The sequence below is a fragment of the Vitis vinifera genome, chromosome 14 (assembly GCF_030704535.1).
Source record: "Vitis vinifera cultivar Pinot Noir 40024 chromosome 14, ASM3070453v1".
Lineage (NCBI taxonomy): Eukaryota > Viridiplantae > Streptophyta > Magnoliopsida > Vitales > Vitaceae > Vitis > Vitis vinifera.
The window spans coordinates 2,861,659-2,886,462 of record NC_081818.1 but is presented as its reverse complement, the minus strand read 5'-3'; the positions used below and the strand labels follow the sequence as shown (position 1 = coordinate 2,886,462).

At 36.3% G+C, this 24,804-nt stretch overlaps 3 protein-coding genes across 3 annotated transcripts; 2 read left to right on the top strand and 1 right to left on the bottom strand.

Moving 5' to 3' along the window:
- The first annotated feature begins 7,777 nt into the window (after positions 1-7,777).
- On the top strand, positions 7,778-11,997 carry LOX (lipoxygenase). The gene is given in 9 exon segments (NM_001281249.1): positions 7,778-7,967; positions 8,703-8,992; positions 9,104-9,344; positions 9,439-9,780; positions 9,875-9,960; positions 10,116-10,223; positions 10,334-10,638; positions 10,722-10,985; positions 11,093-11,997. Coding segments are annotated over 9 exon segments (2,580 nt in total). The 3' UTR covers positions 11,847-11,997.
- A 3,405-nt stretch (positions 11,998-15,402) lies between these two features.
- On the top strand, positions 15,403-19,464 carry LOC100252850 (probable linoleate 9S-lipoxygenase 5). The gene is made up of 9 exons (XM_010661557.3): positions 15,403-15,735; positions 16,013-16,302; positions 16,414-16,654; positions 16,749-17,090; positions 17,185-17,270; positions 17,426-17,533; positions 17,645-17,949; positions 18,033-18,296; positions 18,404-19,464. Exons 1-9 carry the CDS (start codon positions 15,498-15,500, stop codon positions 19,155-19,157), a joined length of 2,628 nt encoding a protein of 875 aa, XP_010659859.1. The 5' UTR covers positions 15,403-15,497; the 3' UTR covers positions 19,158-19,464.
- Positions 19,465-21,811: 2,347 nt separating this feature from the next.
- LOC100257990 (pentatricopeptide repeat-containing protein At3g14330) lies at positions 21,812-23,911 on the bottom strand. The gene has a single exon (XM_002280608.3). It carries the CDS (start codon positions 23,882-23,884, stop codon positions 21,926-21,928), a length of 1,959 nt encoding a protein of 652 aa, XP_002280644.1. The 5' UTR covers positions 23,885-23,911; the 3' UTR covers positions 21,812-21,925.
- Positions 23,912-24,804: the final 893 nt, after the last annotated feature.

Below are 24,804 nucleotides of genomic sequence, written 5' to 3'. Positions count from 1 at the left end.
TTTGGGATGGGGTGGAAGAGAAAGTGAGGAGGAGACTAGCACGGTGGAAACGACAATATATCTCCAAAGGTGGGAGAATCACTCTCATAAAGAACACCTTGGCTAGCATGCCAATCTATCATATGTCTCTTTTCCAGATGCCTAAGTCAGTTGCTAGAAGATTAGAAAAAGTTCAAAGAAATTTCCTTTGGGGAAGGGGAAGCGTGGAAAGGAAAGCTCATCTAATTAAGTGGGAGATGATTTGTGCAGACAAGAACAAGGGAGGGCTAGGCTTAAGGAAGCTAGTACTCTTGAACAAAGCTTTGCTTGGTAAATGGATTTGGAGATTCGCTTGTGATAAAGATAATCTTTGGAAGCAAGTGATAACGATGAAATATGGGCAAGAAGGTCATGGTTGGAGAGCAAAGAGGGCTTATGGGGCGTTTGGAGTAGGGGTGTGGAAGGAAATTTTGAAGGAAACTGAATGGTGCTGGGACAACATGGGGTTCTTAGCTGGGAAGGGAAGCCGAAATTAATTTTTGGACTGATGTTTGGTGTAATGGTACAAGGCTGTCCCAAAATTTCCCTCATCTATTCGCTATGGCTTCCCATAGGAATGCTACGGTAGAGGAAATGTGGGATCAGAATTTCGGTCAAGGGGTTGGAATCTAAGATTTTTGAGGGATTTTAATGATTGGGAGTTGGATATGATAGGGGATTTGCTCCATGCTCTGAGGAGTTACAAGTCTTCTATGGAGGAAGATTCAGTTTGCTGGAAGGGAGGAAATAATGGAAAGTTTAGGGTCAAAGAAGCGTATAGATTGTGGGTCAGTACCAATGATATTGTTTTTCCGTCAAGATGCATTTGGGTAGATTCAGTTCCAACCAAGGTTGCATTCTATGCTTGGGAGGCTACATGGGGGAGGGTGCTCACTTTTGATAGGCTCCAGAAAAGAGGATGACAGCTTTCTAATTGTTGCTTTCTGTGTGGATGTGAAGAAGAAACTGTAAATCATATACTTATTCACTGTATAGTGGTCAGAGTACTGTGGAATATTGTCCTTGGGTTATCAAGTGTGTAGTGGGTCTTTCTAGAAACTGTAAAGGAGGTCTTAACTGGCTGGAGAGACCCTTTTGTGGGAAAGAAAAGGAAAAAGATATGGAAGTCCATACCGTTGTGTATTTTTTGGACGGTTTGGAAGGAGAGGAATAGACTAGCTTTTAGAGGGGGAGTGTTAGATATTCAAAAGCTTAAGAATTCTTTTGTTTGTAGTTTGTGGAGTTGGGCTAGATTATATATTGGAGAGGAGCATCTATCCCTTATAGGGTTCTTGGAATGGTTAGCGTCCAATTAAGGGGTGGTGAGACTTTGTTGGTCCTCTTTTTGTTTTGAGAGGTGGTAGTTGCTTTGTATACCCCCTGTATACTTTGTAACTTTCCGTCTCTATTTTAATACAATTTGCTTTACTTATCAAAAAAAAAAGTTTTAAGGCGACTCCCTATCCCTTGAGCAGTTTCTATATATAACTTACGTTAGTTGTGGAGAATTTTACCTGTACCATCTAAGAATAGGTTTTGCCTTGTTTCTGTAACTTACAAATAAAACCCCTTCACCCAATTACTCCTCATGTTTTCTTTTGTTGCTTCATTCTGATTCTGATATGGTCTCTTTAGTAACTTTCATCTAAACCGAAATGAAAAGAGAATATATTAAACTCAAGTCAATTCAATGTTGCACCTCATTCCCCACATGCAACTGTGCTTTACAGCAGTTGTGCTGAGGCAATGCTTGTATTCCAAGCATATATTCCTAGCCCACTCAAGGTCTTGGATTAAACAGAAAGGGTCTGGTTGGAGTTGGTAGATATACAGTTAGAATCTTCTTGTTCTACTTATATATGTAAACAAAAATATGTCATATACCAAGCCATGACAATATATTAAACAAAAAAGAGAGAATGAAGCAGTGGGTGGGAGTTGGTTTGCAAGTGACTTTTTAGGTTGTGTTTTTGGGGTTGCTGTTGGATGGCCTAGGGTCTAAGTGTTCGGCTTTCCAAAGAGTGGATGAGGTAGTAGTGAGTTCCTTTGGTTTGTTACTCACCCAAGTGTTTGTAAAGTCTGGAGTTTTTCTGGGTTGTAGGGTGAAGTCTTTTGTTTTGGGTATTGGTTTGTTGTTTCTCTTTCCTTTTACTTGTATTTGCCTGCCACTTGTACACTACGTGTGTACTTTCTGCGCCTTTTTCAAGCACTTTTAATATATTTGCTTTATTTACCTATCAAATATATATATATTAAACAAAATATGATGTTCTAAGATATGAAACCAATTATAAATGGTATGAATGGCATCCCAAGATCAACAAATACACTATGCTCCTTTCTTTTTTTGCTTGTGTTTATTTTGGTTTTCATTAATTTATGTAGAATTCTTTGCACGGTTGGGAGATTGTTCAGAATGTTTAGAAGAAATAATATGTAAATCCAATAATTAAAATTATCTCAACCTAATCCAATATAAAAGATCACAAAATCCAGTAAAAAAATGTTATATACCAAGCCATGACAATATATATTAAACTAAATATAATCTTCTAAGATACGAAACCAATTATTAATGGTATAAATGGCATCCCAAGATCAACAAATACATTACTCTCCTTTCTTTTTTGCTTGTGTTTATTTTTTATTTGATGCAGCTTAAGTCTACATGGTGCAGGGAGCAATACTATGAATTGATTTATTCATCTATTTGGTTTTCATTAGTTTTTGTAGAATGCTTTGCATGGTTGGGAGATTGTTCAGATGTTTAGGAGAAACAATATGTAAATAGAATAATTAGAATTATTTCAACCTAATCCAATGTAAGGATCATAAAACCTAGACTGACCCCACCTATTAAATAATGCTCTCATGGCTGCCCCTTAGTTATACTTTTTTTTTTTTTGATAGATAAGAAGATAAATATATTAGAAAGGGCTGCCAAAAGAGCAACCCATAGTTGTTATATTACATATTAAACAATGCTCTTATGGCTGTCCCATAGTTGTTATACTACACATTAAATAATGCTCTTATACCTGTCCCATAGTTATACTACTAGCAGGTCAAATGTAGGTTTAGCAACTAGCATATTTCATATTAGCAGAAATAAATTGCAGATTCTAAGAGATATATGATATAATTTTGTTGAGTAAAGGAAAAGAAAACAATGAAAAAGGGTATACTGTTAGCACATTTACCATTTCATAATGCTAATGCTGATCATCAAGAGGTAGAAAAATAGAACTTCATGTGAAACTGGTCATGCTTAGCTTCTGGTCCACCATTTTATTGTTAGTTGTCACCTTCCATAACAAGTTAAGACTGTTAGTTGATACAGTGAAAACTCAACTTTGGTCACATTGACCAGATTCAAATTCTACGAGCTTGTGCTTGTGATAAGTATCAAATTAAAGATTAGAACACGTCACTTGATGGTGCCAGTTTTTTTTTTGTTTTTTCACGCATGTTCATATGCACCAGGTCAAGTTCACACTAGATTATCTAATACTCATTTTCTATTTTGATGCTTGTTTTACAAGTTCTTCTAATGACTAGATGGTAGTTTTGAGAGGAAGAAAATCTTGCCTTTGATAGAAGTAGAACCAATGTTTTATGCATTTAAACTCCTGGTATATTGGAAATTATTAGGTGCTGGGTTAGGATCCTCATTAGAGATAAGAAGACTTTATTTCCACTTGTATTGAACACTATTATATTCAAAATCCAGACCTCAATGCTTACGTGGATTTCGGATTTCATAATGAAGTTATTGAATTCAGGTTAGGCAGGATTAGGTTTGTTTCAACCTTATACATGATGGAAACCAATGAACTTAATTGAATAGATGGAGTTGGACTTAAGTTGGCTTGACATCCCATGTGGAATCCTTAGCTTTAAGTTGGTCAAGAAAAGCCATCACCCGTAGGCCTTGTCCCAATGGGCAATTTCTATTGACTTTCTTACTTACCCAGCAGGAAGGTCATGTTTGAATTGTTGGAATAGTGGGCCATGTCCCAATTGGCAATTTCTATTGACTTTTCTTACTTACCTAGCAGGAAGGTCATGTTTGAATTGTTGGAATAGAGGATGGGGAGGTGAAAATCAGCTCTATCTATTATATCTTTTTGAGCTTTAATCCTAACACCCCTCACATACAACATCTCTAGATTGAATAGATTGAATTAAATTTGAGTTGGCTTGGCAGCCCATGTATGCCCTTCAGCCCTGAATTGGTCAAGAAAAGCCATCACACATTGTCTCACTCTGCAATTGGGAGATGATATCTTTGCCCATATGTTCTAATAGGAATAAAATATTGTGATTGTTGTGATTTCTTACATGATTATCTACCATTCTGAATTGATCATTAGGAAGACCACTTCCCACAACCAACTTCATCTTTCTGGTATGGGTCAATTTGAAGGTCTTAAGGAATGGGTCCAAGCCTGGAAATTGGAAACCCTAGCACAAGTTGCAGGATAAGGATGAGAAAGACAAGTCAATATGAAAATGGAAACTGGGTTTTTCCTGAATCGCTTAACAAAAAAGAAAGTGACCACCAATTTCATGTTGAATTGGAGCATTTCTTAAAGTGGGGTTCATTCAGAAGATGCAAAGTCTATGGGAATAATGACGTAGTGTGGTGTTCAAGAAAGTGACAGCATATGTGTTTCTTGAACCCTAAGTTTACACGGAAAGGTTTATTTTGGTGTGGAATTGGGCTTTTTTTTTTGGCGGAAAACTGGGTTTTCATTTCTAAAATTTCCATAATTCTAAGTTTACTTTTAGATTTTGAAAATTTTTAAGTCTTAAAAAGAGTTTAAAGAAAATAAGATAATTTTCTACTTTTTATTTAAGAGTTTTTTTATTTTATGTAAAAATTTATTTTTAAAAATAAGAAAAAAAAATCTAGATAGTTAATGTTTTTTTTTTAAAAAAATTGTTCGGTAATTTTAAGTATTTACGTCTTAACTTTTAAAAGAATGAATTATTTTTATAAGAAAAGAATAAGATCATTTTTGTTAAAATATAGTAAAAAAAATGACGGAGGAATAGTTAGATTTTCAAAATTGGGTTTTCAATTACCCTTTTAATCAAATAATCCATATATATATATATATATATATATATATATATGATGAAAATTAATTAACTAAAATGGTCGAATTAAAACGTTCAACATTTGCTAATTTGGTGGAAATATTAATAAAAAATAGACCATTGATTTGTTTATCGAAGCAAGAAAAAAAAAACACTTCATACATTCGAATGAGAAAGGAAATTACCTAAAATGTTCGAATTGAAAAGCTACACCATTTGCTAATTCGGTGAAAATATTTGCTAAATCGGTGAAAATATTAATGAAAAATAGACAATTGATTCATTTTATCAAACCAAAAAAAAATAAAAAACGCGTCATTTCATACATTTTCATGAGAAAGAAAAATTAGTCAACTAAAATGGTCGAATTAGAAAGCTACACCATTTGCTAATTGATTCGGTATACCAAAGTAAGAAAAAAAAACACTTCATGCATTTTCTTGATTTTCTCATGTACCCTATGATAATATGGAAAATTATTTCATAAACTCATTTTATATATATCACATTTTTTTTTTCACTTATTAAACAAAAAAAATACAAATGTTGGTTTTGACTTAAATTTTGGCTTGGAAGTTAATTTGGTTACATGAAAAATATTAAAATATTTTTGAAAAAGGAAAATTTTCATATTGAACATGAATTAATTGAATGAATCATGGATTCATGATATTATTAAGTTATTAACTAAAAATTGCAATAATTGAGAAATTCTTGAATAGTTTGTTTGAAGTCACATTCTAGACTTCTAGGGTTTAAGATTTTCTTGGAATTTGGGTGGTTTCTTTACCCTCAAGCTATGCCATGACCATATTTGCCTGATTCAATAAATTGAAAACAAATGAAGGAAATAAAAAGATTATAAAAAGCCCATTAAAATTGGACCAATACTAAATTAATTGCATACCTTGTTTGAATATTGTGCTACTATACTATTTTTTATGAACAAGAGGAAATGACAATTATGAACATGGATGTAAATAAAATAAAATACATATTTTAATATAATTTTATTATTTTTAATCATATTTTTTATTTAAATAATTGTTTTACTATTTTTCTCGCTACATTACTAAATTGGTATCCAATAAAAGGAGAATCGATCACGACATGCGTTGCTCTCGTTGTTTCGTACCTAATTTGTATCTTCAATCTTATTTATTTATACTTATTTCATTAAATATACCTTGATCTTATATATTTATACTCTTATCCAATCACTTAAATTTTATTATGTATCTTCAACGATTGAAATTATGCATTCAGAAGGTACTAGTTTGGTACTTACGAATTTTCATTATTTTTAAAACAAAAGGTAAATTGATGTTTGGTAAGATGAAACAAACCAAAAAAGAAAAAGGAAAAAAAAAGAGAAAAGAATATGCCAAAGACAAGAGACAAAAGCATGATTCCAATTCCAAAAGGGTTGAAAGATTTAATCATGTTTCTTATCCACATAACTATTTTACTATTTTTCTCGCTACATTGTCGAATTGGTATCTAGTGAAAAGAGAATCGATCACAACATGTATTGGTCTCGTTGCTTTGTACTTAATTTGTGTTTCATTATTTTATACCTTAGTTTGTTTTTTTTTTTTTTTTGCACTTCAATCTCATTTATTTATATTTATTTCATTAAATGTACATTGATCTCATATACTTATACTCTCGTTTAATAACCTAAATTTTATAATATCTTCAATGATGAACTTTCAACGATTGAAATTACGTGTTCAGAAGGTACTTAATCGGTACTTGTGAATTTTCATTATTTGTAAAGCAAAAGGTAAATTCATATTTGGTATGCATGATGTGCAAACATGTTTTATAAAGCCAAAAAAAAAAAAAAAAATGCCAAACATGGGACTAAAGCATAATTCCCATTCCAAAAGGGCTAGAGATATAAAGTTTGGAACTTGTTATATCAAGGCTGTACTATGTAAGACCCACCAAAGCAGCCATGTGATGAATAAGTGACAACTCCTTCATTTATGATAAAATAAAGACACCAATTCAAATAAATAAATAAATAAAATATAATATACATAAGAGGTAATGCATTAGAAGAATGGAGGGATCAAGAAAGGCAGCCCAACCAGCCAATGGAAAATAGTCAAAATACCTAGTCTATTCCTCCATTTTTGGCCTTCAATAAACCCTAGATTCCCTCCCTCCACCCCACACCTTTTTCTTTTTATTTTTTAATTTATTTATTTATGATTATTTTTAGTCTAATTATCTATAAAATAACAATAACCCACATTAGAAATCATTTTTTTTTTCTTCTTCTGTATCTTAATTAGCTGAAATTTAGAAATTACCCATATGTTTTTTTTATTAAAAAAAAAAAAACCTTTCTTGACTGAAGTTTCTAAAAATAACAACCATGTATATATTATTAATTCTATTTTTTAAAGAAGGAAAAGGAAAGTTTCTGAATAGAAAAAGAGAAGCTTCTCAGATATTTCATGTTTGATTTTAGGCATTTTATACGCGTATGTTTATGTCTATAAATACATGCACCACCTGAGCTTTTCTTCATATATTCTTCTCCTGCATCCCTCTTTCTCTCATATTCTTGGCTTTCTTTTGCTTTGCTGTTGTTATTGTTGTTGTTGTTGTTGTTGTTGTTGAAGAAGAAGAAGAAGAAGAAGAGATGATTCATTCAATTGTTGGTGCCATTACTGGCGAAAATGATAAGAAGAAGATCAAGGGAACTGTTGTGTTGATGAAGAAGAATGTGTTGGATTTTAATGACTTCAATGCATCGGTTCTGGACCGGGTTCATGAGCTGTTGGGACAGGGAGTCTCTCTGCAGCTCGTCAGTGCTGTTCATGGTGATCCTGGTGAGTTTTTTATTTTATTTTATTTTTTTATTTTTTTTCATGTTTTTGATGATGGGGTTATTGAAGTTGGAGGAGAGGAGAATGATGCCGTTTTGTGAGGGGTGAGATGGGTTTTGAGTTTTGATGATGGGAGTTGGAAGAAGATGTGTTTTTTGGAAGAGGTCAAGAGGGGTTATTCTCAGAAATTGAGTCAATGAGTTTCTTGACATCTTCCATTCAACTGGGCACTTTTCTAACTGCTTTTGTTTTTTGTGTTTTGTTTTTAATGCTTTTGTTTTCTACTTCTTTCTCTTGTTTATATTTCTTTTCATCAACCACTATACATGCCCACCTAACTCAATATGAAATTCCCATGCAGCTGCCCTTTTTTTTAAGCCACTAGATCTTGGGTGATTTTTTAGTCTTAGATCTTGGGTTAGATTTCCCCAGATTTCACAAAAGTTGAAACTGAAATTCATAAAATTTTTGAGGATCACTCCTGTTGGAGTTAAAGAGAAAGAATTGCCATAAACCAAGGAGATGAATTGTTGTGAAATATTTCTCAAAACTTCATCATCAAATACCTGCCAAAACAGCCACAGTTTCTGAAATTTCATGCAGCAAAGCCACTGCTGCTTGTAGCAAGTCCAAGCTCAAACATAAAAGCCTTTTCAACCCAGTGATTTTTGAGAATAACATGTAAAAATGCAGTGACCATCTGTTAGTGATGATATTGAACTTGTGTGCCTTTTGTAGCAAATGGGTTACAGGGGAAACTTGGGAAACCAGCATACTTGGAAGACTGGATTACCACAATTACTTCTTTAACCGCTGGCGAGTCTGCATTCAAGGTCACGTTCGACTGGGATGAGGAGATTGGAGAGCCAGGGGCATTCATAATTAGAAACAATCACCACAGTGAGTTTTACCTCAGGACTCTCACTCTTGAAGATGTTCCTGGACGTGGCAGAATTCACTTTGTTTGTAATTCCTGGGTCTACCCTGCTAAGCACTACAAAACTGACCGTGTTTTCTTCACTAATCAGGTAAGACTAATTTGCTTGATACTAGGAGAGTCTGCTGTGGCATTGTGGCCCATTGAGCTTAGGCAAGGAGAATTGTCTGCTAAAGGAATGTGTTTATTTTATCTGCTGCAGACATATCTTCCAAGTGAAACACCAGGGCCACTGCGCAAGTACAGAAAAGGGGAACTGGTGAATCTGAGGGGAGATGGAACCGGAGAGCTTAAGGAATGGGATCGAGTGTATGACTATGCTTACTATAATGATTTGGGGAAGCCAGACAGGGATCTCAAATATGCCCGCCCTGTGCTGGGAGGATCTGCAGAGTATCCTTATCCCAGGAGGGGAAGAACTGGTAGACCACCATCTGAAAAAGGTAGATATTTGATACACAAATTCATATTGTTTTCTCATGCTTTTATCATAAAAGGATGAATATGATTGATTTCTGCTCTTCTTTTAATTAACAGATCCCAAAACTGAGAGCAGATTGCCACTTGTGATGAGCTTAAACATATATGTTCCAAGAGATGAACGATTTGGTCACCTGAAGATGTCAGACTTCCTGGCTTATGCCCTGAAATCCATAGTTCAATTCCTTCTCCCTGAGTTTGAGGCTCTATGTGACATCACCCCCAATGAGTTTGACAGCTTCCAAGATGTATTAGACCTCTACGAAGGAGGAATCAAGGTCCCAGAGGGCCCTTTACTGGACAAAATTAAGGACAACATCCCTCTTGAGATGCTCAAGGAACTTGTTCGTACCGATGGGGAACATCTCTTCAAGTTCCCAATGCCCCAAGTCATCAAAGGTACTGCATACATCTAACATCTTGTAATCTTTGAAGCCAGATTTATATATTTATTTTTCATAAAATTGATGACGTTTTTATCATGCTGGAGCAGAGGATAAGTCTGCATGGAGGACTGACGAAGAATTTGCTAGAGAAATGCTGGCTGGACTCAACCCAGTTGTCATCCGTCTACTCCAAGTAAACTACAGCTTCCTTTCAAATAATTTTTAATGCCCTGTTTGTTTTCTGAGAAAATGGAACTTGGAAAGGCTTCCAGACTTTGTTTTCTTTCCCTCCATCTACTGTTCTAGCTCTTTTCTGATAATTATTGGCTCTTTCTACTTTGTTTGAAGGAGTTTCCTCCAAAAAGCAAGCTGGATCCTGAAGTTTATGGCAACCAAAACAGTTCAATAACCAAAGAACACATAGAGAATCACCTGGATGACCTTACTATAAACGAGGTAACGCTCTTAGGTTCCGTTCTTTCAAACTAAATTTTTCAATGTCGACATGTTAATTTTTTGCATTGGAACACAAGCCATAGTAACTGAAAAATGGTGCTTTTTACTAGGCAATGGAGAAGAAGAGGCTATTCATATTAGATCACCATGATGTTTTCATGCCATACCTGAGGAGGATAAACACAACTTCCACGAAAACTTACGCCTCAAGGACTCTCCTCTTCCTGAAAGACGACGGAACTTTGAAGCCACTGGCGATTGAATTGAGCCTACCACATCCTAATGGGGATAAATTCGGAGCTGTCAACAAAGTATACACACCAGCTGAAGATGGCGTTGAAGGTTCCATTTGGCAGCTGGCTAAAGCTTATGCTGCTGTGAATGACTCTGGCTATCATCAGCTCCTCAGCCACTGGTACGTAATCTCCCAAAGGAAAGTGCGTACAGTTGGGGCGTAAATCTGAAGCGGGTTATGAATATCTTTGATGTTGGTTGCAGGTTGAATACACATGCTGCAATTGAGCCATTTGTGATTGCAACCAACAGGCAGCTCAGTGTGCTTCACCCAATTCACAAGCTTTTGCATCCTCACTTCCGTGATACGATGAATATAAATGCATTAGCTCGACAAATCCTCATCAATGCTGGTGGAGTGGTGGAGAGCACAGTTTTTCCATCAAAGTATGCCATGGAAATGTCATCTGTTGTTTACAAAGACTGGGTTCTCACTGAGCAAGCACTTCCTGCTGATCTCATCAAGAGGTATATAAATACTGTTAGTGATTGTTTTCTTTCCTGCTGTGCAATGAATCTAGTGAAAATTGTGATTTTCATCTAACTGATATGCTCCAACTTGGGCACTCTTTCAGAGGAATGGCGGTTGAGGATTCAGAGGCCCCTCATGGACTCCGCCTACTGATAGATGACTACCCCTATGCTGTTGATGGACTTGAGATCTGGTCAGCTATTGAGACATGGGTGAAAGAGTATTGCTCATTCTACTACAAGACAGATGAGATGGTCCAGAAAGACTCTGAGCTTCAGTCCTGGTGGAAGGAAGTCAGGGAAGAGGGTCATGGCGACAAGAAGGACGAGCCTTGGTGGCCTAAAATGCGTACTGTCAAAGAGCTGATAGAAACATGCACCATTATCATCTGGGTGGCTTCTGCTCTCCATGCTGCAGTGAATTTCGGGCAGTACCCTTATGCAGGCTACCTCCCAAACCGCCCAACGATAAGCCGCAGATTCATCCCTGAAGAAGGCACTCCTGAGTATGAAGAACTCAAGTCCAATCCTGATAAGGCTTTCCTGAAAACAATCACTGCCCAGCTGCAGACCCTTCTTGGCATCTCCCTTATTGAGGTCCTTTCCAGGCATTCTTCCGATGAGGTTTATCTTGGACAGAGAGACACTCCTGAATGGACCCTGGACACAACACCATTGAAAGCTTTTGAGAAATTCGGAAGGAAGCTGGCAGACATTGAAGAAATGATCATAGATAGAAATGGAAATGAGAGATTCAAGAACAGAGTTGGGCCTGTGAAGATACCATACACACTGCTCTACCCCACAAGCGAAGGTGGGCTTACTGGCAAAGGGATTCCCAACAGTGTCTCCATCTAAATTTTCCTGGAAAATCATGAGCACACTGCTGATCAAGATGGCTTAAATGCACATTGCTAATATAGTATACTGTAATTTATAATACCTATTTTTCGACTTTGTAGGATTCATATTGATGCATATATTTATAATAAGGAATTATTTATTGCTAGAAAATTGGGAGCTTTTCACTTTTTTTATGATCTGTGCCACACTTAATGTTAAAAGATGAAGGTGAAGTAGCAAAACAGTTGATCTGAATGCGCAGCCATTGATATCAGGAATCAAAGTCAGATGGTGCAAATGCTCTCAAAACATCCACCCTCCCACAAAATTATCTATAATTTACATGTTAACAAGAACTCAAGAGTGAGTAAGAAACTATGTTGAGAAATACTTTCTGAAACCACTGAGGAAAGTGTCCATTTGAAGAAGTGTGAGACTCTTACCTAAGAAGTGTCTGTAGATTTGAATAGTAACTGCCAATATCTCTATCAAATCTTTATTATTACATGTATTAGATTTTGATATGATGCTTGGATAGTATGCCTATAAACAAATGCATCCCCGAGCTTCTTCTTTGTATATTCTTCTGCTCTCACATTCTTGGCTTTCTTCTGCTTAGCTTTGTTGTTGTTGTTGAAGAAGAAGAGATGTTTGTTCAATTGTTAGTGCCATTACTGGTAAAAATGATAAGAAGAAGACAAGGGAGCAGTTGTGCTGATGAGAAGAATGTGTTGGATTTAATGACTTCAATACATCGGCTCTGGACCGGGTTCATGAGCTCTTAGGACAGGGAGTCTCTCTGCAGCTAGAATTTTGACTCGTGTAGACAGACATAGAATCAAACTGAATTTATTGATCATTACATAATTGGATTAAGAGCTATATATTCTTCTTGTTGATCAACAGTTATCTTCAAGGGGTAGAAAAACATAACTTCATGTGTGACTGGTCATGTTTAGCTTCTGGTCCACCATTTCATTGTTAGTTGTCACCTTCCAAAACTAAGTGAAGACTGGCAGTTGATACAGTGAAAACTTCACATGCTCGCACTTCACTCTTCACACTAGCTTATCTACTACTCATTTTCTACTTTGATATCATCTTGGTTTTCAAGTCTTCTAATGACTAGATTGCAATTTCAAGAGGAAGAAAATCTTGCCTTTGATGAAGCCTGTTTTCAGCCTTTTAAGTATTAAGTTGTTTGTTTTTGTAATATTTTGTTTATATTAAATATTAAAAAAATAAAGAAAAAGCAAAATATTTGATTTTTTTTTTCTATTTAGCCAAAAACTAATAATAAGTCATGAAAAAAATGGAAAAACAAACAATGTAAAGTTTGAAAGCAAATTACTTTCAGCAAAAGATTAAAAAAACAAATACCCTCGAAGTTCGACTTAAGTTGGCTTAACATCGATCTCATGTAGACCGGGATCCTTAGCTGGCCCATGGCCCATATCCCATGTCCTAATTGGCAATTTTTATTGACTTTCTTACATTCCTTGCACTAAGGTCATGTTTGAAACGTTGGAATAAAGAATGGGAAGGGAAAATCGATTCTATCTATTATATTTTTCATTCATTCATGTGTTCGGATTGTTCTTAAGAACGAAAATAATAAAAAAATTCACTATTATGGAAATCAAATGCTACTCTCATTAGGATTTTTATTCCTCTTTTCTAAATGCCAAACGTGTCTAAATTGAATAGATTGAGTTAAATTTGAGTTGGCATGGCAGCACATGTATGTCCTTTAGGCTGAGTAGGTCAAGAAAAGCCATCTCACATTGTCTCACCAAGCAATTGTGAGATGATATCCTTACCCATATGTTCTAATAGGAATAAAATATTATGATCATTGTGATTTATTACATGACTATCTACCATTCTGAATTGATTGTTAGGAAGAGCACTTCCAACAACCAACTTCATCACTTTGGTATGGTCAATTTGAAGGTCTTATGGTTTGGAAATTGGAAATCCTATATAAAAATTTTATTTTTAAAAATAAAAAATAAAAAATAAATCAAAATAGTTATTTTAAAAATAAAAATCAACATGAAGGTGGAATAGTTCTCTTTCCTTATAATAGGTGGAAGGCAAGTAACACCCAAAAATAAATATACAAGGAAAATTAGTTACATTTGAAAGCTACATCATTAAGTAATTTGGTAGAAATATTAATGAAAAGTAGGCAATTCATTCATGTTTCATCAAATCAAGTGGAAAGCTGTATGCATTGTTGACTAATTTGCTGGAAATATTAATGATGATTGATGTTGTTTACATAGACATGTGGTTGTATTGATGGTTTGTGTGAGACCAAACATTTTTTGGGTATTGCATGAATTTGTGTTGCACCTGCATAGTTATATAAATAGCAATTCGGTAAATGTTTGAACAAAATATGATCGAAAAACCGTCACAACAAAACTTCTACAATACATCTCATTGCGGCTTTTATTATATAGTAGAGATATGAGTAAGAATAAATGACGATTTCTATGGCCTATAATATTGAGAAAGCAAATAAGAAAATTATGTGGTTCGTAATTATTAGGCTATTAAATATTTTGTGCCCCTGCGACCAAAATTATAACCATGGATGTAAATAAAATAAAATAAAAACATATTTTAATATAATTTTATTGTTTTTAATCATGTACATGACTATTTTACTATCGCTCTCACTACATTATCGAATTGGTATTCAATGAAAAGAGGATTGATCACAATATAAGTTGGTATAATTACTCAGTACCTAATTTGTGTTCTATTATTTTATACTTTAATATCTTTTTTTGTACTTTAATCTCATTTATTTATATTTATTTTATTAAATATACCTTGATATCATATATTTGTACTCTCATTTAATATCCTAAATTTTATCATATATCTTCAATGATCGATTTTCAATGATTGAATTATGTGTTTAGAAGGTACTGAATCGGTACTTACTAATTTTCATTATTTTTAAAGCAAAAGGTAAATTGACATTTGGTATGTATGATGTGCAATCATGCCTCATAAAGCCAAAACAAAGCAAAGAATATATATATATATATATATATATATATATATGCCAAAGACATGAGAATAAAGCATGATTCCAATTCCAAAAGGGTTGAGAGATTTAAGACCCACTTTATAGAGCAACCATGTGATAAATACACCAATTGAAATATATATATATATATATATATATATATATAATATACATAGTCCATTCCTTCTTTTGGCCTTTAATAAACCCTAGATTCTCATATACCTTTTTTTTTTTTTTTATTCTAGTTGTCAGTGAAATAACAATAACCCATTAAATGGAAAATACATAATTCATAATAGAAATCATTTTTTTCGGTTTTCTATCTTATTTTGTTGAAATTAGAAACTACCCATTTTTTTTATTAAAAAAAAGAAAAAAAGAAAAAAAAGAAAAATCTGTCTCGACTGAAGTTGGTCAGTATAGACTTGCAGCCATGTGTATGTTATTAATTCTATTTTTTTTTTGAAGGCATAGGAAAGTTTCTAAATAGAAAAAGTGAAGCTTCTCAAAAACGTCATATAGCATATGTGCGTAAAAAATACTTGCACCACCTGAGCTGCTTCTTCATACATACTTCTCCTTCATCTCTCTGTCTATCATATTCTTGGCTTTCTTTTGCTATGTGGTTGTTATTGTTGTTGAAGATGATGATGATGATGATGAAGAAGAAGCTTCTTTCAATTGTTAGTGCCATCACTGGGGAAAATGATAAGAAGAAGATCGAGGGAACTATTGTGTTGATGAAGAAGAATGTGTTGGATTTTAATGACTTCAATGCACCGGTTCGGGACCGGGTTCATGAGCTTTTTGGACAGGGAGTCTCTCTGCAGCTCGTCAGTGCTGTTCATGGTGATCCTGGTGAGTTTTTTTTTTTTTTTTTTTCCTTCATGTTTTTGATGATGGGGTTGTTGAAGTTGGAGGAGAGGAGGTTGATACCGTTTTGTGAGGGTGAGATGGGTTCTGAATTTTGATGATAGCAATTGGAAAAAGATGTGATTTTTGGAAGAGGCCAAGAGGGGTTGTTATTCTCAGAGATGAGTCAAATGACTTTCTTGACATCTTCCATTCAAGTGGCCATTTTTCTAAGTGCTTTTGTTTTTTGTGTTTTGTGTTTTTTGTTTTGATGCTTTTGTAGCAAATGGGTTACAGGGGAAAATTGGAAAACCAGCATACTTGGAAGACTGGATTATCACAATCACTTCTTTAACCGCGGGCGAGTCTGCATTCAAGGTCACGTTCGACTGGGATGAGGAGATTGGAGAGCCAGGGGCATTCATAATTAGAAACAATCACCACAGTGAGTTTTACCTCAGGACTCTCACTCTTGAAGATGTTCCTGGACGTGGCAGAATTCACTTTGTTTGTAATTCCTGGGTCTACCCTGCTCAGCACTACAAAACTGACCGTGTTTTCTTCACTAATCAGGTAAGACTAATTTGCTTGATACTAGGAGAGTCTGCTGTGGCATTGTGGCCCATTGAGCTTAGGCAAGGAGAATTGTCTGCTAAAGGAATGTGTTTATTTTATCTGCTGCAGACATATCTTCCAAGTGAAACACCAGGGCCACTGCGCAAGTACAGAGAAGGGGAACTGGTGAATCTGAGGGGAGATGGAACAGGAAAGCTTAAGGAATGGGATCGAGTGTATGACTATGCTTACTATAATGATTTGGGGAATCCAGACAGGGATCTCAAATACGCCCGCCCTGTGCTGGGAGGATCTGCAGAGTATCCTTATCCCAGGAGGGGAAGAACTGGTAGACCACCATCTGAAAAAGGTAGATATTTGATGCAAAAATTCATATTGTTTTCTCATGCTTTTATCATAAAAGGATGAATATGATTGATTTCTGCTCTTCTTTTAATTAACAGATCCCAACACCGAGAGCAGATTGCCACTTGTGATGAGCTTAAACATGTATGTTCCAAGAGATGAAAGATTTGGTCACCTCAAGATGTCAGACTTCCTGGCTTATGCCCTGAAATCCATAGTTCAATTCCTTCTCCCTGAGTTTGAGGCTCTATGTGACATCACCCACAATGAGTTTGACAGCTTCCAAGATGTATTAGACCTCTACGAAGGAGGAATCAAGGTCCCAGAGGGCCCTTTACTTGACAAAATTAAGGACAACATCCCTCTTGAGATGCTCAAGGAACTTGTTCGTACTGATGGGGAACATCTCTTCAAGTTCCCAATGCCCCAAGTCATCAAAGGTACTGCATACATCTAACATCTTGTAATCTTTGAAGCCAGATTTATATATTTATTTTTCGTAAAATTGATGACGTTTTTATCATGCTGGAGCAGAGGATAAGTCTGCATGGAGGACAGATGAAGAATTTGCAAGAGAAATGCTGGCTGGACTCAACCCAGTTGTCATCCGTCTACTCCAAGTAAACTACAGCTTCCTTTCAAATATTTTTAAATGCTCTGTTTGGTTTCTGTGAAAATGGAACTTGGAAAGGCTTCCAGACTTTGTTTTCTTTCCCTCCATCTACTGTTCTAGCTCTTTTCTGATAATTATTGGCTCTTTCTACTTTGTTTGCAGGAGTTTCCTCCAAAAAGCAAGCTGGATCCTGAAATTTATGGCAACCAAAACAGTTCAATAACCAAAGAACACATAGAGAATCACCTGGATGACCTTACTATAAATGAGGTAACGCTCTTAGGTTCCCTTCTTTCAGACTAAATTTTTCAATGTCTGACATGTTAATTTTTTGCATTGGAACACAAGCCATAGTAACTGAAAAATGGTGCTTTTTACTAGGCAATGGAGAAGAAAAGGCTATTCATATTAGATCACCATGATGTTTTCATGCAATACCTGAGGAGGATAAACACAACTTCCACGAAAACTTATGCCTCAAGGACTCTCCTCTTCCTGAAAGACGACGGAACTTTGAAGCCGCTGGCGATTGAATTGAGCCTACCACATCCTAGTGGGGATAAATTTGGAGCTGTCAACAAAGTATATACGCCAGCTGAAAATGGTGTTGAAGGTTCCATTTGGCAGCTGGCTAAAGCTTATGCTGCTGTGAATGACTCTGGCTATCATCAGCTCCTCAGCCACTGGTATGTAATATCCCAAAGGAAAGTGAATACAGTTTGGGCTTAAATCTGAAGCGGGTTATGAATATCTTTGATGTTGGTTGCAGGTTGAATACACATGCTGCAATTGAGCCATTTGTGATTGCAACCAACAGGCAGCTCAGCGTGCTTCATCCAATTCACAAGCTTTTGCATCCTCACTTCCGTGATACGATGAATATAAATGCATTAGCTCGACAAATCCTCATCAATGCTGGTGGAGTGGTGGAGAGCACAGTTTTTCCATCAAAGTATGCCATGGAAATGTCATCTGTTGTTTACAAAGACTGGGTTCTTACTGAGCAAGCACTTCCTGCTGATCTCATCAAGAGGTATATAAATACTGTTAGTGATTGTTTTCTTTCCTGCTGTGCAATGAATCTAGTGAAAATTGTGATTTTCATCTAACTGATATGCTGCAACTTGGGCACTCTTTCAGAGGAATGGCGGTTGAGGATTCAGAGGCCCCTCATGGACTCCGCCTACTGATAGATGACTACCCCTATGCTGTTGATGGACTTGAGATCTGGTCAGCTATTGAGACATGGGTGAAAGAGTATTGCTCATTCTACTACAAGACAGATGAGATGGTCCAGAAAGACTCTGAGCTTCAGTCCTGGTGGAAGGAAGTCAGGGAAGAGGGTCATGGCGACAAGAAGGACGAGCCCTGGTGGCCTAAAATGCATACTGTCAAAGAGCTGATAGAAACATGCACCATTATCATCTGGGTGGCTTCTGCTCTCCATGCTGCAGTGAATTTCGGGCAGTACCCTTATGCAGGCTACCTCCCAAACCGCCCAACGATAAGCCGCAGATTCATGCCTGAAGAAGGCACTCCTGAGTATGAAGAACTCAAGTCCAATCCTGATAAGGCTTTCCTGAAAACAATCACTGCCCAGCTGCAGACCCTTCTTGGCATCTCCCTTATTGAGATTCTTTCCAGGCATTCTTCCGATGAGGTTTATCTTGGACAGAGAGACACTCCTGAATGGACCCTGGACACAACACCATTGAAAGCTTTTGAGAAATTCGGAAGGAAGCTGGCAGACATTGAAGAAAGGATCATAGATAGAAATGGAAATGAGAGATTCAAGAACAGAGTTGGGCCTGTGAAGATACCGTACACACTGCTCTACCCCACAAGCGAAGGTGGGATTACTGGCAAAGGGATTCCCAACAGTGTCTCCATCTAAATTTACGCCAATGATGCCAAGAATCAAGTCAGATGCTGTAAATGCTCTGAAAACATCCACCCTCCCACAAATTTATATATAATTTACATGTAGAGTGAGTAAGAAACCATTTTGAGAAATAATTTCTGAAACCACTGAGGAAAGTGTCCATTTGAAGAAGTGTGAGACTCTTACCTAAGAAGTGTCTTTATATTTGAATAGTAACTGCCAATGTCTGTGTTAAATCTTTATTATTACATGTATTAGATTTGGATATGATGCATGTATGGTTTGCCTAAAATAAATGCATCCCCGAGCTTCTTCTTCATATATTCTTCTGCTCTCACACTCGTGGCTTTCTTCTGCTTTGCTTTGTTGTTGTTGATGAAGAAGAGATGTTTGTTCAATTGTTAGTGCCATTACTGGTAAAAATGATAAGAAGAGGACAAGGGAACAGTTGTGCTGATGAAGAAGAATGTGTTGGATTTTAATGACTTCAATACATCGGCTCTGAACCTGGTTCATAAGCTCTTAGGACAGGGAGTCTCTCTGCAGCTCATCAGTGAGAGCTATTCGTGGTGATCCTGGTGAATGTTTTTATGTTTCTTGTTGCTTTTTTGCATGTTTTTGATGATGGGGTCGTTGAAGTTGGAAGAGAGTAAAATGACACTGTTTTGTGAGGTGAGATGTGTTTTGAACTTTGATGATGGGAATTTGAAAAGGATGTGCTTTGACGAGTCGATGAGTTCGATGTATTTTTGAAGTGTTTAAATAAAAACCGTTCTCTATTTCACTTTGTTTTTAAAAACTGAAAACAGAGAATAACGGTCAAACAATATTATGAATTTAGAAAAACAATTCTCCATTTTTAAAAACACAAAACTGATTTTTAGTCACATGGCGGAACAAGATCTAAAAGAGCTAGAGAAATGGTAATCAGATCCAGAACCGGACCATCCAAAGCAGAACACTGCAAAGCATCTGAGGGAGCCGTACCAGTATTCTATTCTGCAGCAGAACACAGCTTAGAAGTGAGTAGTTGGGAAAATAAATCACCAGTAATCTTTACAAGTGCACACCCCATCTTTGAAATGGTGGAAACGATTTGTATCTCTCAAAACAATCTCTCTCCTAGTGACCTTGGACACAATCTTCACCCAGGAGTGGCAATCTACACAAACATGAAGATTCTTTGTTATCCTAATTGGCATCCCGGAGGCTGTATTGATGAGTGCAAACATGGTTGCAAGCCATACGTCCACATTGCCCTCATTTGAGAAATTCGGAAGGAAGCTGGCAGACATTGAAGAAATGATCATAGAGAGAAATGGAGATGAGAGATTCAAGAACAGAGTTGGGCCTTTGAAGATACCATACACACTGCTCTATCCCACAAGCGAAGGCGGGCTTACTGGCAAAGGGATTCCCAACAGTGTCTCCATCTAAATTTTCCTGGAAAATCTTGTACACAGTGCTGATTTCGATGGCTGAAATGCACATTGCTACTATAGTATACTGTAATTTATAATACCGATTTTTCGACTTTGTAGCATTCATATTCATGCTTATATTTAAAATAAAGAAGTATTTATTGCTAGAAAATTGGAAGCTTATCACTTTTTTTTATGATGTGTGCCGTACTTAATGTTAAAAGATGAAGGTGAAGTAGTAAAACAGTTGATCCCAATGCGCCGCCATTGATGTCAGGAATCAAGTCAGATGGTGCAAATGCTATGAAACATCCATCCTCCCACAATATTATCTATAATTTACATGTTAACGAGAACTCAAGAGTGAGTAAGAAACCATTTTGAGAAATACTTTCTGAAACCACTGAGGAAAGTGTCCATTTGAAGTAGTGTGTGACTCTTACCTAAGGAGTGTCTTTCGATTTGAATAGTAACTGCCGATATCTCTATCAAATCTTTATTATTACATGTATTAGATTTGGATATGATGCGTGTATAGTATGCCTATAAACAAATGCATCTCTAAGCTTCTTCTTCATCTATTCTTCTGCTCTCACATTCTTTGTTTTCTTCTGCTTTGCTGTGTTGTTGTGGTTGAAGAAGAAGAGATGTTTGTTCAATTGTTAGTGCCATTACTGGTAAAAATGATAAGAAGAAGACAGGAGAACAGTTGTGCTGATGAAGAAGAATGTGTTGGATTTTAATGACTTCAATACATCGGCTCTCAACCAGGTTCATGAGCTATTAGGAGAGGGAGTCTCTCTGCAGCTCATCAGTGCTATATTTATGGTGATCCCTGTGAATGGTTTTTATGTTTCTTGTTGCTTTTGCATGTTTTTGATGATGGGGTTGATGAAGTTGGAAGAGTGTAAAGTGACACCTTTTTGTGAGGGTGAGATGGGTTTTGAACTTTGATGATGGGAATTGGAAAAAGATGTGTTTTGAGGCTTTTTTTCGGAAGAGGACAAGAGGGGTTGTTCTCAAAAACGAGTCTCTGTAAAATGTATTTTTGAATAGTGTTTAAATAAAAACCGTTCTCTATTTCACTTAGTTTTTAAAAATTGAAAATAGAGAATAATGGTCAAACAGTATTATGAATTTTTAAAAACAATTCTCCATTTTTAAAAACACAAAGCTGATTTTTATTCACATGGCGGAACAAGATCTAAAACCACTAGAGAATTGGTTATCAGATGCAGAACCGGATAATCCAAACCAGAACATTGCAAAGCATCAGAGGGAGCCGTACCAGTATTCTATTCATGTCTGCTTTTCAGATAATGAAGTTACAGCTTAGAAGTGAGTAGTTGGGAAAATAAATCACCAGTAATCTTTACATGAGCACACCCCATCTTTGAAATGGTGGAAACGATTTGTATCTCTCAAGACAATCACTCTCCCAGTGACCTTGGACAAAGTCTTCACCCAGGAGTGGCAATCTACACAAACACGAAGATTCTTTGTTATCCTAATAGGCATCCCTGAGGCCGTGTTGATGAGTGCGAACATGGTTGCAAGCCGTTCACTGTGACCACACACCCACATTGCCCTCATTTCTTCACTTACATCATGAAGAACAACACCAGTGTCTGGGACATATCCAACTTCTTCCATAGCTTCCATCAGTCTCTTCCAAACTTTCTTATACTCAACTGAATTGCGAAACTCGTTACTCCCGCCTGCCACAAAAGTATGAATTTTGCTCTTGATTTGAAGCCAGCTGCATCCAGCCTCTTTCGTCATTCCCCTCTTTTCCATAAACTCTCTAACCACCTTAACACTCTCCCACATCCCTGCATTTGCATAAATGTTTGACAGCATCACATAATTCCCAGCATTATTGGGTTCAAGCTCAAACAACCGCTTTGCAACAGCCTCAGCAAGAGGAACATTACCATGGAGTCGGCATGAGTTGAGTAATGATCCCCATATGCTGCCCGTCGGCTTAAATGGCATGTTTTTCACAATTTCCAATGCCTCCTTGATTCTCCCAGCTCTACCCAAGACATCCACCAAACAAGCATAATGCTCTACAGTTGGAGAGATCCCGTAATCCATCTTCATCATTTCAAACAATCTGCAGCCGTCATCTGCAAGCCCTGCATGGCTACAACCTGACAACAAGGCAATGAATGTGATCCCATCTGGACTGAAACCAGAACAAATCATCTCCTGGAACGACTCCATCGCTTCCGTCATTCGACCATTGATTGCATACCCTGTGATCAAGGTATTCCATGAAGTCAAATCTTTACCTTGCATCCCATTAAACACTCTCCTACAGTAATCCATTGCTCCACACTTTGCATACATGTCCACAAGCGAATTTAGCACTGGTGCATCTGGTTTTGCGGTGGATTTCACAATCACAGCATGTATCTCTTTCCCACTACCAAGTGCAGTAACCCGAGCACACACAGGTAAGATCGTGGTAAGCGTCACCCAACTGAACCCCATTCCCTTCCCCTGCATTATCCTAAAAGCCTCAATTGCCTCAAACACTCCATCTTTCTTAACCAAACCCGCAATCAACGAGTTCCAAGATACAACATTCCTATGAGGCATTCCATCGAACACCCGTAGCGCCTCGTCGAAACACCCATCCTCACTGTACAACCGAAGAAGCGCATTGTTCACCACCTGATCCGGATCCTCAGTAGCTTTCAACACCTGGGCATGGACCGCTCTACCGGTCTGCAAATCACCTAGATCCGAACATGCTTTCAATGCCATAGAAAACGCAAAATTACCCAGCTGACCAAACTGGCACACCATCTCATAATAGAGAAGCAAAGCTTCTTTCGGGTACCCATTTCTTGAGTACCCAATTCCCATGGCCACCCAAACCGACTCCGGCAAATCTACATCCTCCCCACCATCCTCAAAAACGCGGCGAGCCTCATCAACTCTTCTACAAACTGAGAAGAGAGTGATGAGCTTGCCTTTCAATGTGGGGTTGTTGAGAAGATTGTGGTTGCACCTATCTCTATAAAGGAGGAGCTGAAGGTAGAGTCTTTGGCCATGTTCCAGAGCTTTTCTGGAGATACAGGAGTGTAGGAAGAGGGCGCAAGCCTCAACATCCGGTGCGGTGGCCGGGGATTTGGACGGCCAATATTCGATTAGACGAAGAGCCTCGTCTAGTTTACCAGATTTTGAAAGGGATTTGAGAGTTGAATTGTGAAGCCTGTGTTTGTGGAGGGTGGTTGGAGCCGAAGTGGCAGTTATGTTAGTTGAAACTGTTATGTTAGTTGACAGAGAAATGGCGGGTAGCACCATCATTTCTCCTTATTGGACTTGTGAAGAGCTTGTGGCGGCTTCTGTCTTATAACTATAATTTTTTTCCCTTTTTTTTTTAAACAACACGTAAGCATTTGTCTTATAACTATAATATCTTTTAATTATTTTCTTTTATTTTAAAAAATAATTATTTAAATATATAAAATGATTAAATATAAAACATTAAATATAAAAATTATTTTTAAAAATATTAAAAATATGTTAAAAATATTTCATATTTTTAAATAAATTTTTATTTCAAAAAACATCAAATAATAATTTTCAAAAATTGATTTTCATACATGTTTTAAAAAATAGTTACTAATCACCTCACAAGTTATTTTTTTAAGGTTTTATTTTACTTTTTTACTACAACAAATCACCCAAAACCCTCTTTTCTTTTCTAAATATCCAAATATCAAGGGCTTGTTTGTTAAAAAATAAAAATTAAATTTGTTTAACAAGCAGAAAAAAAAAAAAGCAAAATATTTTTAAAAAGGAATATATTTTAACTGTTTTGTTTTAAAAAAAAACAATGGGATAAATATGAATAATAATCGGTAATAAAGCATCGAATATAAAATTTTATTTTTAAAAAATATTTGAAAACATAAAAAGGAGATTGAAAACATCATTAATTTCAAAACACTTTTCTTATAAAAAAAAACCTGAAAAAAGTATTTTTAACTTTTTTAAAACAATTTTCAAGAACATTCCTGAACGTACCTCAAATCATTCTCCTTAAAAGTGTTCAGGAACAAAATCATAGTCTATTTGACAATATTTTTACTTGAAATGCTTTTAGTGGAAGTGTTTTATTTATAAGTATTTTTAGGAGAATCATTTATTATTAAGAGTGCATGGTAGTGATTTTAGAAGTATTTTTAATCATTTTAACATTTAAAAAATAAATTTTTTTAAAT

Bases quoted from the DNA above. Each gene is read 5' to 3' on its own strand.
- LOC100257990 (XM_002280608.3), bottom strand. From the start codon at position 23,884: ATGATGGTGCTACCCGCCATTTCTCTGTCAACTAACATAACAGTTTCA.
- LOC100252850 (XM_010661557.3), top strand. From the start codon at position 15,498: ATGTGGTTGTTATTGTTGTTGAAGATGATGATGATGATGATGAAGAAG. The intron at 15,736-16,012 runs GTGAGTTTTTTT...ATGCTTTTGTAG, and splicing joins TGCTGTTCATGGTGATCCTG to CAAATGGGTTACAGGGGAAA. The intron at 18,297-18,403 runs GTATATAAATAC...GCACTCTTTCAG, and splicing joins CCTGCTGATCTCATCAAGAG to AGGAATGGCGGTTGAGGATT.